The sequence below is a fragment of the Engystomops pustulosus genome, chromosome 2 (genome assembly GCF_040894005.1).
Source record: "Engystomops pustulosus chromosome 2, aEngPut4.maternal, whole genome shotgun sequence".
NCBI classification, from domain to species: domain Eukaryota; kingdom Metazoa; phylum Chordata; class Amphibia; order Anura; family Leptodactylidae; genus Engystomops; species Engystomops pustulosus.
In genome coordinates, this window is record NC_092412.1 from 218,006,311 (window position 1) to 218,024,218 (window position 17,908).

The window sequence follows — 17,908 nt, forward strand, 5'->3', positions numbered from 1 at the left end:
CCAGCAATAATTTCTTCGACAATACATGTCTGCCAACTAAGTGGATTCTGAGAGTTATCTCATTTGTCAGCCGCTTGCTCCATTATTACCGGGTAGAAAACTCCCTTAAAAACCATTGACATGTCAAGAAGGATGAATGGGAACAGACCACTTTCATATTACAGCAAGTGGAAAGGCTTGGTTCCCATTCAAATATCTAGGGTAAAAATCTTAAAGTTCTTACTTGGAAATAGCACTGAGTTTGAATTCCTTCTTCTTTGGTTTACGGCTCTCGTCATGCCACTCGTGAGTTTTCCAAGCATCGATCTGAAAAAAAAATGAACAAAGTTTTATCCATAAACTAATATTATTATTCATCCAAGAGCATAAAATGTGTGTTGTTCAAGAACTAAACAACAAAATGTTTCCCTAGATTAAATCATACAGACATACAGACTGCGAAGTCATTCATTGTTAAGGTATATGTTTTACACTAAGTGATTCATCACACATACAACAATCTGTATATTTTGTGTGTGCAATTTGGAAAAAAAGAACAGTAAATTAGAAAAAAGTAGCTAAATTTGGGTACAACAAAATTCCAGTATAACAGTGAAAAAGGTTCTCAGAGAGATATATTTGAAGCATACTTTGCAAGGTATCCCCTATGGGGGGTAACAAGCTGATAAGTTAGGGTCTGACTGCTGGGACCCCAACTGAGCATGAGAACAGGACCCCGAGCAATCTGGAAAAATAATCCTGCCACTATTTTTAGTATTATGATAGTGTGTGAAATTGCTGATCGCATTGCTCAGTAACTGAGTGCCGTGCTCTGCATTTTCCAACACTTCCATACTATGAATTCAATGGCAAGATGCATGGTATCCTCTCTCTTCACCTATTAGTAAGAACATTCTTCAGATTGCTGGGGCTCCAGTTCTTGTGATCGATTTGGGTCCCAGCAGGTGGACCTTCACCAATCATTTGTACAATACGTCATCCTTAGAATAAAGAGAGGTTAATGGAGGTTCAACCCCAGTGGCCCCGTACCAGTCAGTTCATATTAGTGGGTGTTCGGAGATAGAAGCAGATGCTTCTGTGCACTCTGCAGCAGCCGTGCTGGTTTATTTATTTGAATGGGTGATAAATTGTAATATCACATACACTCACCGGCCACTTTATTAGGTACACCATGCTAGTAACGGGTTGGACCCCCTTTTGCCTTCAGAACTGCCTCAATTCTTTGTGGCATAGATTCAACAAGGTGCTGGAAGCTCCTCAGAGATTTTGGTCCATATTGACATGATGGCATCACACAGTTGCTGCAGATTTGTTGGCTGCACATCCATGATGCGAATCTCCCGTTCCACCACATCCCAAAGATGCTCTATTGGATTGAGATCTGGTGACTGTGGAGGCCATTTGAGTACAGTGAACTCATTGTCATGTTCAAGAAACCAGTCTGAGATGATTCCAGCTTTATGACATGGCGCATTATCCTGCTGAAAGTAGCCATCAGATGTGGGGAACATTGTGGTCATAAAGGGATGGACATGGTCAGCAACAATACTCAGGTAGGCTGTGGTGTTGCAACGATGCTCAATTGGTACCAAGGGGCCCAAAGAGTGCCAAGAAAATATTCCCCACACCATGACACCACCACCACCAGCCTGAACCGTTGATACAAGGCAGGATGGATCCATGCTTTCATGTTGTTGACGCCAAATTCTGACACTACCATCCGAATGTCGCAGCAGAAATCGAGACTCATCAGACCAGGCAACGTTTTTCCAATCTTCTACTGTCCAATTTCGATGAGCTTGTGCAAATTGTAGCCTCAGTTTCCTGTTCTTAGCTGAAAGGAGTAGCACCCGGTGTGGTCTTCTGCTGCTGTAGCCCATCTGCCTCAAAGTTCGACGTGCGTTCAGAGATGCTCTTCTGCCTACCTTGATTGTAAGGGGTGGCGATTTGAGTCACTGTTGCCTTTCTATGAGCTCGAACCAGTCTGCCCATTCTCCTCTGACTTCTGGCATCAACAAGGCATTTCTGCCCACAGAACTGTCGCTCACTGGATGTTTTTTCTTTTTCGGACCATTCTCTGTAAACCCTAGAGATGGTTGTGCGTGAAAATCCCAGTAGATCAGCAGTTTCTGAAATACTCAGACCAGCCCTTCTGGCAACAACAACCATGCCACGTTCAAAGGCACTCAAATCACCTTTCTTCCCCATACAGATGCTCGGTTTGAACTGCAGGAGATTGTCTTGACCATGTCTACATGCCTAAATGCACTGAGTTGCCGCCATGTGATTGGCTGATTAGAAATTAAGTGTTAACGAGCAGTTGGACAGGTGTACCTAATAAAGTGGCCGGTGAGTGTATAATGTATGGAGCAATCTGCTTCCAACTCTGTACACATCAGTGCAGACTACAGGCATGGACCCCCATTAGCTTCTATTAGCAATAATCTTCCAATTTTATATTCAAGCATTGTACTTGAATATTGGTTAATGTCATAACAATACACTTGAAAAACCAATATTGTTAAGCAAATGTGAAACAATCATTGTCTGTTCGCAATCCAACAAAAACATATTATCTGATTAGATTTCTCTCCTACCTGATAAAAGTAGAAAGGACTCAGAATGTAATTGAGCATTTCCTGGTGAAACACTTTAGTGATGCTTCCTGACATTGGTGGAACAAGCCAGACCCAATCTGCCGGACATCCTCCCCGTAATCTATATTCGTTTTCCATATGTTTCATAAAAGACTCTGCTGCAGAATGATGATCCATTATGGTCACATTGTGTTTCTAAAGCATAAGAAATAGTTTTAGATGAAAAGTTAACCTCTGCTTCATAGATACTATAACAATTTTACAACATATCCTGGTCATTAATTATTACCATAATGAGACTGCTCATTACCTCAATATACCCAATGCATGATAGATTATTATCTTGTATTTAAGGTAATTCGCCAGCAGTTTTGACCATAAAAAGCTGGAGACAGTGTTAGGAAGCAGCCCTGGGCTGGTGAGCTGTGTATTAATACCTGTGTGTGTTGTTAGTAGTGACAGAAGTGTGAAAAGTGAAGTTATAATTCAGTTGTACAGCTCTTGCAGGGTCTCCGGTGGGTTTTTAAAGGGAACCTGTCACCAACCACTACACTTGTAAACCTAAAATGTTTCCAAAGCTGCTAGTTATGTCTTTATAGGTTTCCAATGCTGTGTGTAGCCTGAAAAATACACTTATATCCCTGTACAGCATCCAGTCATGGAGGTGGGGTTATCATCCCAGCAGTCAAGGAGGCACTTTCCATCATGGCCACCTCATCAGCTAAATACGCCTCCTTATCTGCATGGATTCACAGCAAACTCTGCCTCCTTGTTGACTCCCCGGTCTGCAGGTGTATCGTCCGATTTCCCACACATACAGTACAAACAGGGCACAGAGCAGAGGGAATTCAGACGAGACGCTGGCCGACGGGGGAGTGGATGAGGAGTCAGGGCTTTCTGCGGGTCCATGCAGATAAGGTAGTTAGCTGATAAGGTGGCCATGATGGGGAGTGCCTCATAGACTCGTGGGATGTTAACCCCACCACCCTGACTGGATGCCAAACAGGGATATAAGTACTTTTTCTGGCTTCACACAGCATTGGCAACTTATAAAGATATGGGCAGGAACTTTGAAAACTGGTACTTTTTATGGCTTACAAGCATGGGGGCTGGTGACAGGTTCCCTTTAAACCTGAAGAGCTTTCTGCTCTCTGCACTGTACTGCTCTACAGCCCCTGTATTTTGAGTGCGATCTGTATCAGAATTTTGGTTGTATACTTAAAGCTGTCACTCCAAGCATAGGGGAGGGGCTGTGGAACAGTTCATTGCAAAGAGACAAAAGCTCTTCAGTTTCAAAGACCCACCCAGAGCCCTAGAAGGAGCTGCAAACCTTGATTGAGTAAACTATTCACAGTCCTGCTGCTACTTACTTCACATACAAAGGTATAATTAAACAGCTCACCATGGCCTATACCTAGAATCCTAACCCTATGATCAAAACTGATAAAGAATTTCTGAAATACAGTTTTTCTGGATATTGATGGCAAAAACATTTCATAATTTATATTCCAATAAACTAACTTTAATAACGGACCACTTTAACCATAATACATATATTTTATTGGATCTCGCCCGTGACTATAGAACCTACTTGGAAGCTGTATAGAACAGCTACGTTGATTTCCACAACTGCATGGTCTTTCCATAGTGAAGCCAACTTGTGAGTTTCCAGGCCCATTCTTCTTCCCACTTCCTGAAAAGTTATATCGCTATACATTACATACTGTGATTACATGTATATACAAAGTACAAATACAAAATTACTTAAATATGTAAATTGAATTAAATATGTGCAATTACTCTAATAATCAGTCTAAACTGAAATCACTGCAGGCATACTATTTAATTCTATAGAGAATGTCCTCCAATGGTGTACCACCAAACATGGCTGTAACAATGGCCAAACTAGAGATAATCTGCCTAAAAATATTAATGAAAATTTCTGGGAACTAGTAAAGGTATGTTTGTAAATACAAGCTGTATTAAGCAAAATGAAAGCAGGCATATAACAAAAAAAGTAATGCTGAGACGCTGCCCTCCTTGCTCTGTAGCACTTCATTCAGATGACACTTGCCTATTAAATCAGCTCACAAGAAATGGGTGGACTACGTGTCACTTCCTGCTACATGACTTTCCCATGCCCTGCTGCAGAGGTTTCATGCTCTCTAATACACTAATACTGAAAATGTTAACCCTTAACCTCAAACCTCAGCACAAACCAACTATTGCATATGCATTACCTCCAGCACATTGTACCGCTGAACATCACAGAAGTCTCGAACACCAATTTCTGTCCCCATGTACCAGCCATTAAAGGGACATGCTGAAAATTCAATGCCTCCAGCTTCAAGCAGCATATTAGAAACTGCAGGTAGTATGTACCACCTCAGGTTAAGATCCTTAAACCAGTCGAATCTTTAGAACAAAAGACATAGAGTTACTCAGTAAAACATTTCTAGTAGTAAATACTTCAATACATTTTATACATGGCACCAAAAACTTGAACACTCCACAGTAGGATTAGGCACTGTTAAGTGTTTGTTTTGCACTTACTTTGGGTGCTCCATTACGACCTCGGATACTAGCTCTCTAGGTAGTTCAAATAATTCTGGGTCTTCACCATTTGCCTGCAGTACCAAGGGAAGGACCTCAAAACGCTCATATTTTGGCTTCCATCCAAGATGTATACATAGCTAGAAAAACAGTTTGTATTGCATTATATAATGTGTGGGATTATTCAGCGATCTTTATCAGTATTCGGCATTTCCTAAAGCCCTACTTAATCCATGCCCCACCTATTCATATGCTGAAACAGTACGAGCAAAATGTCTAAAATTCTAGTAAGTTACAAGGGAACAACATTGGCTGATAACTATGATAACTCCTGCAGAGCTAAATAGACACATGCATGGCCATACAAGGTCACCTCTCAATCTAGTACCACTACAAGTAGTAGAGGACTCCTGTTCTTCAAAGAGTTATAGGTCCCTATCAGACATTTATTGTATATTCTGCTGTTATACTCTAAAATTCTATGATGAGGAGACTCTTAAATGTTATTATTCCATCTAATTAATATTTTCCCCTTCACTCAGGTGTATAAAGAATGACAGAGGATTCAGCTAAGGGAAAATTTCCCAACTCGCAGGACTGTAAGGTGTGGTCTGGGTCAAAGCCACTGACCCCAAACATCTTATCTCATCTTGTCTCATTTAGCCTATGCTTTGGTGTCTTTCTAGTATGACAACCAAACACAACCCACAACTCAATGCATAGGTTTGGCAGCGCCAGAAGAGTGACATGGTATCTACCGGATGGGAGGGCTACTTCTCTTCCAAAATCATAAGAAAGGACTTTCCATAAGGGCTTCATATGCAACATACTATATTTTACCCCCCAGTTGCCATCCATTCTTATCACACACTGTCCAATAACATATTAAACTTAGCTTCATGATGGATTGCATCCTGGAACATGTTCTTAGAAAAGCATGTACTTGTTGCAATATCATTAGAATGAAGCTGATCAATATATTCTTACAGCAGCATAATTGTATTTCAGAAACCAAATATGACAACTACTAATGTGTTTTACTTTACCTACCTCTGTAAACTCTATGCTGGAAGGATCTCCGATGATGTCCCCATCCGGCATTTCATACCCTGCATATTTAATCAGCTGACCGTTCCAGACTCTGAAATCATGTTTCCCATCGGTCCGCTGAGGAAATATGGTAATTGCGGACCTGAGAAAAAGAAAATAGGGGATTTGCAGTGATAACAGTAAACATGTGTTAGTGATCAGTCTCTGGAGAGATTCTTGTCCTCTAACACTTGCAGGTTGGCATTCATAAGAATTTCATCAAAGAGCGAGATGCCACCTGTATTCCTTTCAGATATCACATTTCTCCCAAATCTCTCTGATTCAGTGTTTAATATACATAAAACTATATTTACCCTTATCCTTAAAAACCATGTCTACCTTAATGTCTCAGAAATGGTACTACCTTAAAATGAAGCTATGAAGATCATCAAACTTTTGATGGCAGTTCTGGTCTACTACAAGTAGTTAAAGGGTGGAGTAATTCCACCCATTAACTACTTGCTAGCACTTTTAAGACCTATTTTCAACCTCTCTAAAGGAGTTTTGTGAGCAACTAAACATCTAGTGTCCTATCCAGTGGGGACGCAGGCTGATCACCAGTTACAAAGTAGGGTCAGAGCAAGGAGCATATCGCTCCATCCGTGGAGTATTGGCTATCCAAGAATAGGTCTTTAGTGAACCTTAATGATATTAGTTCACCAAACATGATTGGAATGTTGCTATATTATTAAGTTGCTATGAATAAGAAAAAAATGTTTTGATATAAGCCTTACCTTATGTTGCCACCATTGGTGGAATACTTTATATGACGACAGATGAGCTGGAACATGTCTTGAGCCGTCTTGCAGTCTCGGGCATCAAATACCTTAAATGTAAGTTATAAATGTTTAGCACATAATAGGAGTATGTGTAAGACCCCACCATTATTATGGATAGAGAGGAACAGACACAGAAAATCTAATTCCTTACAGGTCTCCTACCACATAGGTTTAGGAATAAGTACAGGGTGGTGCAACCTGGCAATGAAGCAGCTGTCTGGGTTGATGTTGACGTCTTGGGTGTCAGGATTCATTTTAAGCTCTCTTAGACCTAAATTTGTTCATCTCTTATGGGAAATTTTACCAACTTCACCAGCTACAACGGTTTGTATCCACTAATAGTTGCCATTCCTCTGATTCCTGTATAGTTTGGATTTTATTTTCCTACTAGCCTTTTGTTCCCAAGTAATCAATGTCAAATAAGTGGAGCCAGGATCTCTGCTCAATTGCAGAATATCCCAATTTAGAATGTACTCAGCAAATTGTTTAAATGAAACATCCCTAAAACTAATCTAAAAAGGGTTATCTACTGGACTAATGGTGGCCCTGGGATGAAGTAGCAAGCCTAGCGCCACCCAACTGACAGAGAGTCAAAATACTGACATTGAATCTTCAGGAATGGAAGGGACTAGAGAGAAAATTCCAACTTTTCCATAATTTGTGAGCAGCACCTTTTAAACAATGTAGTAGCAGTTGGTGAAGGTGGTGAAAGGTCCTCTTTAAGTCTGTGATCATCTAGTTTTGGGTCTGTTTGGGTTTGATCGGAGGACTAGTTTCATTTTGAAATGTTGGTGCATCTAGAAGTTTTGGATAATCAAAGTAGGTTCACATCTGAACATTGGACCCATCAGTGTTAAGCTATACCTCTGCTTTGTATGCCATCTTTCATAATCTTATACCTCCAGAAATGTGCACCACATGTACTAGAGATTAAATTACCTGCAAATTATTCCACTGGATTCGTCCTATACACCTGGGAGCATTTCTCCATGCCTGTTTAGCAGCAAATACCAACTCATCATACGTCATCTGGTAGGTTCCAGTACGCTCAATATCTTTGGTGATGGTTTCTAGTCTATTTAGGTAGTTTTCTATTTGGGGTCTAAATAAATTGAGAGAAATATCATTTACAGACTTTTGTAGTAAATTATAAAAGAGAAATGCAGTTATTACAAGTAGTTTAGATGTCTCCATCATTAGCTTTGTTGTTAAATTTTGTTAAAATCTCTCCAATTTACAGTAAACTATGGTGACATACTAGGACAGTGATGGCTAACCTATGGCACTGGTGCCAGAGGTGGCACTCGGAGCCCTTTCTGTGGGCACTCAGGCCATCACCAGAGATGACTCCAGGTATCTTCCTGCAGTCCCAGACAGCCCAGGACTTGCTGTGCACAGAGCTATTTTAAAGTGACAGCTGTACATGGGACTATTTTCTGCTTTATTGGTGTCCTCAGGGGCTGGTATCAATGAAAACTGTGACAGAGCAGGGAGTATAAATCACAAATTACATTTCTGTGTTGGCACTTTGCGATAAATAAGTGGGTCTTTGTTGTAGTTTTGGCACTCGCTCTCTAAAAGGTTTGCCATCACTGTACTAGGATTACCATTAACAGCCTGAAATATGCATGTTAATCAATGTGTGTCAACGTATAGAAATATAGGTCAGATATCCCGCCAAAATATACTAGTAACGTATGTCATATTGTGACACACATATGAAGAGTCATGTAACATAGGAAACAACAGTAAGTGAGTGATTCCACTATTGATTCCCAGGTTCAAACCAAGAGTTTTTGAGATTTTGCAATCGGGCTCTAGTGCTTTAAAATACAACTCAATATATTGTTTTCAGAACCACTAAACTCTTTGTAGCAAAAACTTACTCTTTGAAAGACTTGTAATATTGATTAATAAACTCTACTGCTTGAGGTAATAGAACATCCTGCGGAATTTTCTGATCCCTTGGTCCTCTCATATAGCACTTAGCATTCATTACTGATCCCTTACAAACAGTAGACTGGCAGCTGAGGTTCTGAAAAAGAAATTGTAATGCATTCCAATAACTTATCCTAACTCAACAAGAGATACACGAAAACACAACAGTTCTCCACAATTTCTTAGGGATGCATGCTGAGCTTATATATAAATACTGGCATTGTGCATGGCTGGGTTGGTATCTGGGTGCGCTTGTAGAGGATATCTCTTCATGTACACTACCTTGGTATTGTATTGGAACCTACTTTGAGGGTTACGGCTCGAGCAGTTGTCTCATAGACAGGGCCATAGACCAAATAAAGTACATTCCACCCTCTATCTTTTATACGGATGGCAAGTTTGTAAGTGGGCTAAAGTTTACTTGCCAGGGCTGATTTTTAGTTCAAGGCCTAAATACCGAAAAATTTATTATACACTTTCCCCTTTCAGCCCTTCAGGCAAACCATGGAATGGTGAATGGTGAAATACTTCATTTCTCCTGAAGGTGGCAGTGACGATGAATAGAATATTTCCTTTAGTGATTGCAGCTGATTGATGGGAACCAAGCAGCAGGACATCCTATGATCACTGTTCTAATAATGAAAGTAATGCTATCTGTGTCCATGAAGATACATAAGGTAAAATCATATTGTTGATTATAGGTTGGACTTCATGGACCTGCATCTTTTCCCAACTTTATTTAATATTATACTAGAACTAAGCTTTTTTAAGTTTTCATAATAGATTTAGTGCAACCTACCTGTTTTGCCTTGAGATGTAATGTATCTTGCAAAATGTTTCCATCCTCATAGTTTCTTATCTTGAAATATTTGGGACAAGCCACTTTTTTGCATGCATGTCCATGATTTTCTGGAGCTCTTTTCTAAAATATGTAAGTATGGTTATTAGAAAGTTCATAGGTGAAGAATGAATAATCTTTCCTGTTGTGACATTGTCCCAATTTCCAAATCATGTGAAGTCCTGGTCTTTGAAGAGGCAGATTAACATTGCATAATTCTTAGGCTGGTTGAATTGATAAGGGTGGATTTTGGGTGGATCAGGATGTATCTTTTTGTGGGAGAGGTCCCTTTAAAATGTCCTAGTGTGCTGAGGTTGAATATTGGTAAATGCGTTTTCCACTATATAAATGACCTAATTTCCGATAATGCAGATGATATCAGGAACACATTTATAGGAGGATAGACAGGACATCTGCCTAGGGGTCTCCACCAGATAGGGACCTCTGTGTCCCAGTTCCTTAAAAAACTGTGCAGTAAATCTAATCTTTTACTCTTTATTTCCAGCTTCAATGTCCCTTCCGCTACATAAATAAGAAGATGAAATGGCATAAAGGAATACTTTCATCTTTGACATGTAAGGCAGAAGGTGTGGTTTGAAGCCTACAGGATATATATACATCTATGTACAGTATATGAGCCTCTCATTCAAAGCAGAACCAGCTGGGGAATGGAGGATCCTATGTTACAGAGATAGATGCAGGTCAGAGATAGGACTCCCATCTATCAGAAATGTATGGTATATCATCATAAATGTCTAAGATAAGAATACCAGAGACAAGGGTGCATGTGTAAGGGTTGTTAGGAGGAATTGCTATCATCCTAACTAGAACTATCTAATATATATGACCAATTTAACTCCCTGGAGAGACCCGAAATACATCTTGTAAGCGTTTTTTTCATAGGCAATTATTACAAAACCATACCATGTAGATAATTCTTATTTACACCTATTAGGATTTTCAAAATTAATATTCAAGATAAAAGGTCAAATCCTGTGTGATTGCTTCATAGACAAAATGTATCAGTGTCACCAAACTATAGACAAAAGTGGGAAGAAATTCAGCACTTACCTCTACTCCTGCTTTACTCTGCGCCATATCACTTTTTGTGCCATTGGGTTTGGCATCCTCCAGTTTTATGGAACTTTAAAAAATAGAGAAAGTTTTTATAGTGAGTAGTAATATTCTCACCCACATCATGTCTCCTATTCAAATGCTATTTTTCTGTCTGTGATGATATTTACATGTGATATCAGCTTCCTCTTTGTAGTCACCAAGTGACAGCTACAATATTTGACTTCTTACTGCAATGTGACAGGCTATAAAAAATGCATGGGAACTTTATATATAGTATCTGTTATGTATTATTATTATTATAATATGTGAGTTATATGTGATATGAGTTATAATAGAATAGTTATAGTCAGTTATAATACAATATAACTTGAACAGTAAAAAATACTCAGGCTATAAAGTCAGGGGTCATCATTATAAACAACCCTTTACTATATGGGGTAAAGCTATTAAATGGACAACCCTTTTCACCTAGGGGACCAATGTAATTCTATTGGACCAGCCACTTAAAGGGAAACTATCACCAGATTTCACAACATAAAACTAGTGTCCCCCTAAGGTAGGGTATGAAATGTGCTTTCTAGAAATTCCTCTTTTATGTAAAATCTCACCCATTTACTAAAGAGTAAAAAAAAATCTCCTCCACAGTCATGGGAAGTCATAAGCTGAAATGAGTCATATTTGGCATGAGATAATTCAAGTTTAGAGGCTGCAGGGGAAGAGTCACACAGACATCTTCTATTCTATAGTAACTAAAACATGCTTTTGGTGTCAAATTGAAGATAAAAACCTCATCTTTCTGACCACATGGATACAATAGCTTTTGGACTACAATAGGGTACTATGGCTGTTGGAGGACTCTGTGACTTCTTCCATAGATGTCTACATAGCTGCCTGATAGTATAATACTAGATGTACATATAACACTGCTTGTTATAGCATATCCAGGACTGTGTACATATACAGTATTATGTTGTGTGAAGCACACCGATAAAATAAGATTTCATCAATTCTCAGCTACAAATGTTATCATGTAATGTATCAGTTTCTATTTGAGAAATTGTGAAATCAGTATTCCTATCAGATTTCCTGCCCCTCCCTTAGTGCAGTTTCACAGACAAAACACACATACAATATAAGGGATACATTATTGATATCATGTGGCAATTCTAGGGAGAATAATTAGGAATTAGAAAAAGGGGGCATGTTTTCTGCAATATTTGCCCCTTTTAGTGCATGGATCTAGAAATTAGTTACAGTTCTCTTGAACTGAGCAATGTTATTACTGAACACTACAAAATCCATTGAAATGGTTATGTACTTGTTTTGCACCATAGTGTATGTAATGTATAAGGTGTCAAATTCATCTTTGCCACACCTTGCATAAAATACTTTACACTAATACATAGTACTTCCACGTCATACAGTCTATGACAGTAGTGTATAAATAGAATGTTGGCTATTATACATAAAAGCAATGTAGAATGTAGACTGTTATTACAACCACCTAGTATCTACTAGTCAGAGTTATTGAAGATATCATATGTAGCAAAATTCTGCCTGAAGATGGTGACATAATATAATATATATAATATAATCTGAAAATATATATGGGGACATAATATAATATAATAGCAGTTGGTACAATGAATGAAAAGACATGATGGACACATTCTTCCTACCTGAGATTCTTTTCATTCTCGGATAGATTGTTGTTCAGATCGGTTACATCATAGGACTTCTTTCCCCTAATGTTATCAGACTTCATGAACAGCTTCCATGGGCACATCATTGTTCAAGTATCAGTGAGATGTTACACGAGGTGCAAAAAAATAAAAAGTCTCCCCAGGGGGCTGGTCTTCTGGATAAACAAATGGGACCAAAGATCTAGAAAGAAAAAAGTTGAAGCGATTAGTTCAGGAAACAGGTTTTTTTTTCTCACAGTAAAAGAGAGCGACATCCTCTGCACTTTAAATACATGACCTTCAAGATTAATTGGGCTGCTGTAGTGAGGATATTATACTAAAAAGATCACTATCAGTTTAGGGGTTTCCTACATGTAATTTATTTTGGCTGTTAATGTGTTAGCCCGAAAAAATAGGTTATCTAAGGGTTAATATGGAAAGCAAAGAAAATATATTTTTTTTGGTAATGCTGCGACTGCTAAGCTTAAAACAGGGATGGGAGAAGTGCCAGGATATACTGAGTTAGGATAGGTCCCAAATATAGGTTATATCAGATGCTAGGGTATTAGTATATTTGTATACTGGGGCTTGTAGCTGTACTTTATTCATAGATACAGCAAAGCTGAGCTGCTTCAATTTTCTATGGAAAGGTATAGATATAGGAGGAGATGTATTAATTGGAGTAATTTGCACCTGCTGTGCGCCACATTTAAGGCTGTTTTCTGACTCCTATAAAAAAAATGGGCGTGTCTTTGGAAAAAGGGGTGTGTCTATGCCAGAAATAACCATAAAATTCAATATTATGGTGCAGCAAACTAGACCAACTAATAGCAGGTGCAAAGTAGGACTCACCAGCCTTATATTGCGCCAGATTAATCATCCAGCTTCAGACACAGGCATTAATCTGGTGCAGCGGAGAGCTGTCTAGTCCTACTCTGCATTGGTCTAAAGACCAACACATTAATACATCTCCCCTATAATCTTTTGGTTTCCAAACACATGGGGAAAGACTTATTAAGATTGACGCATTTGTGCACAGGAATAGGATATACACGAGGTTCAAATTTCAGGTATAACCTGCTCCAGTATTCTGGCTGAAGTTTTGGTAATTTTGTCTCCCTGGTGGATCCCTAAGCCAGCCCTCCTTACCACACCCAATTTTTATAATAAAAGTGGAGAGTGGGGCATTAAAACCTTTAAAAGTCACATAATATTTGACATGCACCCAGATTTGCCTCTTTTTGATGTCTTCTACACTAGAAAACCTTGGCATAGAAGGCCTGATAAACTCCGTCTGGTGTAACAAAAAACAAACTCAGCTCTCATTGTCCAACTTTGACAGGTTGTTACTTTTGTTGGAGAGGTCTGTTTTATTTTTCATAAATATTTTATTCTTCCAAAATTGAGAACAGAATACAAAGAAGGAAAAAAAAAATCTTACATTAATTGGTTGAGAACTATTTCCGTTTCAGGACTGGAAAAAGAAGTATAAAACAAGTATTAGAGTTTCAACAATAAATACATTACACAATTTACTAATGTGTCAGCTCCCTGCATTTTTCAATTAGTAGGAACATTCATTAGTTAGTTACAAAATATCCTGGTCATGTGATGGACATACAGGGTTTTTTACAATAACAGTACAGTAATCTGTAAACTCTGCCTTACTATATATTATATATTGTTTTAGCACATATTAATAAAACCCAAACACTGGTCTTTTAGTGTAGAGGAAGTTATTATTTGACCATTTAAGTTCTATAGTCTTTGTTTTGCTTTCATTAACACAGAGTTAAAATGTTAACTCTGAGCCTTTAAAAGTAGGATATTTCCTAGTCCTATCCTGCATTAGACAGATTATGAGAAATATGAAAATACTAATGTTCCTATGCCCAGACTCATAACTATGCAGAACAGGTGGATCTAAAAACACTGCCTTGTTCCTTCTGCATTATCAGTCCAATCAGGAGAAGAAGCAGGAATGTTATCACAGCTCCACTAGGCTCAGGTTGTTCTGCGTTACAAGTACACGAAACATAAAAGGAACAGCCATACATCATAAGTACAACATGTAGACAGTTGTAGTAAGGCTGGGTTTTTTGGTGTTGTGGAGCTGTGTTGTCTTAAAGCAGATTTTCCACCTTTTAGATAAAGACAATTGGACCCCGCTGATCAACTGATTCCAAAACATCGAGTTTAGAGCCATAAGTACAGCTCTAGGCACAGCACAGCAGGAAAAAGCATTCCAAGTGTTGTGGAATTCACAAAAAAAACATTTTCTTAACCCTTACAGGACTAAAGCCCTTTTTGGTTTTTTGCATTTCTGTTTTTTACTCCCCTCATTCCAACAGCGATAACATTTTTACTTTTACAGAGATGTACAAGGGCTTGTTATCTACAGGACAAATTATACTTTTTAGTGGCACCATTTAATATTCCATGCAATGTACTGGAAAAATATTCCATTTGCAGCATTTTCTTGTTGTTTCTTGTTTTTACAACTTTCGTTGTGTGCTCCAAATGACACTTTAGTCTTTGGGACAAGACAATCACAGGGATACCAAATTTATATAGGTTGTAGTAAATTAAAAACATTTTTTAATCTTTTGAACAAAAAAAATTTTGCCATTTTGCCAAATTCTGAGGCCAATAATTTTTTCCACCTTTGGTTTAAGGACCTATGTGGTACATGTTGGCATTTTAATTTATATCAATTTAATTTATGGTGAAAAAGTGGCAATTCAGACATTTGGGCGCTATTTTCCGTTACGGTGTTCACAGCCAGGAATAATCTTTTAGAAATTTTGATAGAAAGGGCATTTTGGGACATGGCAATACGTAACATGTTTATGATATTTACTGACGGTGATTTTTTTATGACTGTGTACTAGCCCTAGTTGTTAATGAATTAATGTGTGTGTCTGTCTTGTTACACATTAGCTAGCTCTTTTGATAATGAGATTACAAGATATGTTTTAGTATGAAAGTGCCTCCTCAGCTTCAGTGAATATCAAAAAAAACAAACCCCATTTATTATTTTAGTGAGTATAATCAAGTTATCAAATATAAAGATTTTATATTTAAAAAAAAAAAACATTGCCTCATAAAAAAATAATAAAATGTTTTAACTTCGGTGAAAGGAGCTCTGTATGGAGGTACTTTTATTGGGACCTGCAGAAATTTTAATTTCTATTTTGGGAAATATATAACCTTTTGACCACTTTTTATTCAAATTTTTAAGCATCAGTGATGGCATCTACAAATTATTTCTCATAATACTATGGAATAACAATTTTATCATCGATATCATTCTTTTTTTTTTTTTAAATCATGAATGAACAACTCAGGGATGATAATTTTTATATTTAATAGTATTGGAATTTTCACACAAATGTATCAAATGTGTTTCCGTATATTTTATTCATGTTCTATGGAAAGGAAGATAATGAAGCTATTTATATTTCAAAATATTTCTCATATATTTGATTTTCTTTGTTCATTTTTTTGAGCTGTTAAGGGGACTTGAACATGCAATAATTTGTGCTATTGATACAAAACTTTTATGATTTTAATAAATAAGTTAGACCAGAGTGGTCCAAGCACATATAGTAATTAGCAACTGCTATTTTGCTACTAAAAAGAGTCATCAAAATTATATCAATAGTACCATTTAGTAGCACCAAAACCAACTAAAACTCAAAAAGTTTAGAATTTTTTAAACATATAAAAATTGTATAAAATAGATGTCCCTGTAATTACACTGGACCAAATAATAAATGAGGGTTGTTGTTTGCATCACAATAACTGTACAAACAAAGCCTGAAAGAAAATGGCGCAACTGAATTGTTTAATCAATTTCATCATACTTATTTTTCCTGCCTCCCACCCCAATGCCTTGCAAGGAAATGCAGTGTGTCTTATAGAAAACAAGCCCTCATATGGCTCTCTAAATGGACAAATGCAAAAACAGAAAAGGGCCTGGTCCTAAAAGTTAATGGTTTCCATCTTTCGACCCTATTTAGTATACACTTTTAGCATATTTTCAAAAGTATAACTATGTAAAAGGGTTCAGCAGATATTTGAAATGGTTGAAGTGGTCAGTTTTGGCCAAGGTTATAGGTCTGGTCTCAAGTTCACTCAAGTCACAGGTATTTCCCGAAAAAGCCAGAGGCCATTCAGATGGACACAAAGTTAACAAGGTAAGGGAAGAGTTAGAATGTTCAGAAATCCTAAGGGTGACATAAGGTAATTGTGTCTTACCTGGTTGCTGCTTTGGATTATCTTGAGAGTGTTGAGAGGTAGTAAAGGAAGATGTCTTATATAGTCTCATCTAGTCCTGATCAAGTCAAATTACCCTGGAAGTAAAGGGGCAGTACTCTTGTCATATAACTCCTGGGAAAATCCTTCATTTTCTGTCAATCTTTAAGGGCAGTATCTTCCAGGAGACCAAAAGTGAAACAACAGAAGGTTATTCCAGGCTTTGGAAATGAAAATGATTCATCAGCTACCATAACATTAAAATTGCTTGTACAGAAGCTGTCAAGGCGTGACTATGATTTCCCAATATTGGGAAAATGCTGTCTCATATAATACTGTCTGTTGTGTAGAGGATTTTACACTTTTTGGAGTTTTTGTAATATTTGTTGAAACACCACAACTGATAAATACACTATTGTACCACTAGATGTCCCTAGGTTACATGGTGGAAATATAGAGATACAGCTCTAAAAATCAACCGATTTGGGGTTGAAATTTGTACGCAGGATAAGTGTATGTCACTAATTTGACTTTATATCTTAGGATTCAAGCCTATTTTAAGCTGCAAGCTGCTACACAGTAAATGCCCTATTGATCTACTGTGTAGTGGCAATACTAACAGCGCTACCAACAGTCCCGCTGGGTCTTGCTCCCCACCAATCTCATTTTATACAGAACCCACAGAATAAAATGTACAATTTACAGGCCCCTAAAAAGAAAAATTAGATAATACACAACAGCGCCCAACTAAAAAAATAAATTAAATAAGCACTTCCTGCAATAATATATAATATCATTCCAAATTAATAATTTTATACAATGCTCCAGCGGTTAAAGAGGACCTGTCACCCTGAAATACAGCACTAGGATCTGCTTAGTAAAGTAAGCAGCTCCAAGTGCTAAAACAAACGTATCAGTGTTACAATGCTAGAATTATCAGAAACAAGGGGGCGGACTGAGGTGCTGCCTCTTCCCCAAACCCCCCTCTCAATCCCGCCCCCTCATGAATACCGCTCTCAAAGCTTATACACCTGCATACCTCCCAACATTTGTGAAAGGGAAAGAGGGACAAAATGGCAATCCCCCTAAGCCAAACCC

General features: G+C 37.9%; 1 protein-coding gene across 2 annotated transcripts in view; it reads right to left on the reverse strand.

Annotated features, from left to right (window-relative positions):
- NOS2 (nitric oxide synthase 2) overlaps positions 1-16,972 on the reverse strand; it is a 39,753-nt gene extending 22,781 nt beyond the window's left edge. Inside the window, exons 1-14 of one of the 2 annotated variants that reach the window (XM_072138173.1) lie at positions 16,814-16,968; positions 13,995-14,027; positions 12,551-12,755; positions 10,866-10,938; positions 9,756-9,878; positions 8,905-9,053; positions 7,958-8,120; positions 6,974-7,065; positions 6,201-6,342; positions 5,151-5,290; positions 4,838-5,012; positions 4,189-4,290; positions 2,598-2,792; positions 224-306 (exon numbers count right to left, since the gene is read on the reverse strand). In XM_072138173.1, the coding sequence (XP_071994274.1) occupies positions 224-306; positions 2,598-2,792; positions 4,189-4,290; positions 4,838-5,012; positions 5,151-5,290; positions 6,201-6,342; positions 6,974-7,065; positions 7,958-8,120; positions 8,905-9,053; positions 9,756-9,878; positions 10,866-10,938; positions 12,551-12,660 (1,547 nt within the window). In that variant the 5' untranslated portion in view covers positions 12,661-12,755; positions 13,995-14,027; positions 16,814-16,968. Of the gene's footprint in view, positions 1-223; positions 307-2,597; positions 2,793-4,188; positions 4,291-4,837; positions 5,013-5,150; positions 5,291-6,200; positions 6,343-6,973; positions 7,066-7,957; positions 8,121-8,904; positions 9,054-9,755; positions 9,879-10,865; positions 10,939-12,550; positions 12,756-13,994; positions 14,028-16,813 lie in introns of both variants that reach the window. The other variant, XM_072138174.1, reaches the window with a different exon arrangement.
- Positions 16,973-17,908: the final 936 nt, after the last annotated feature.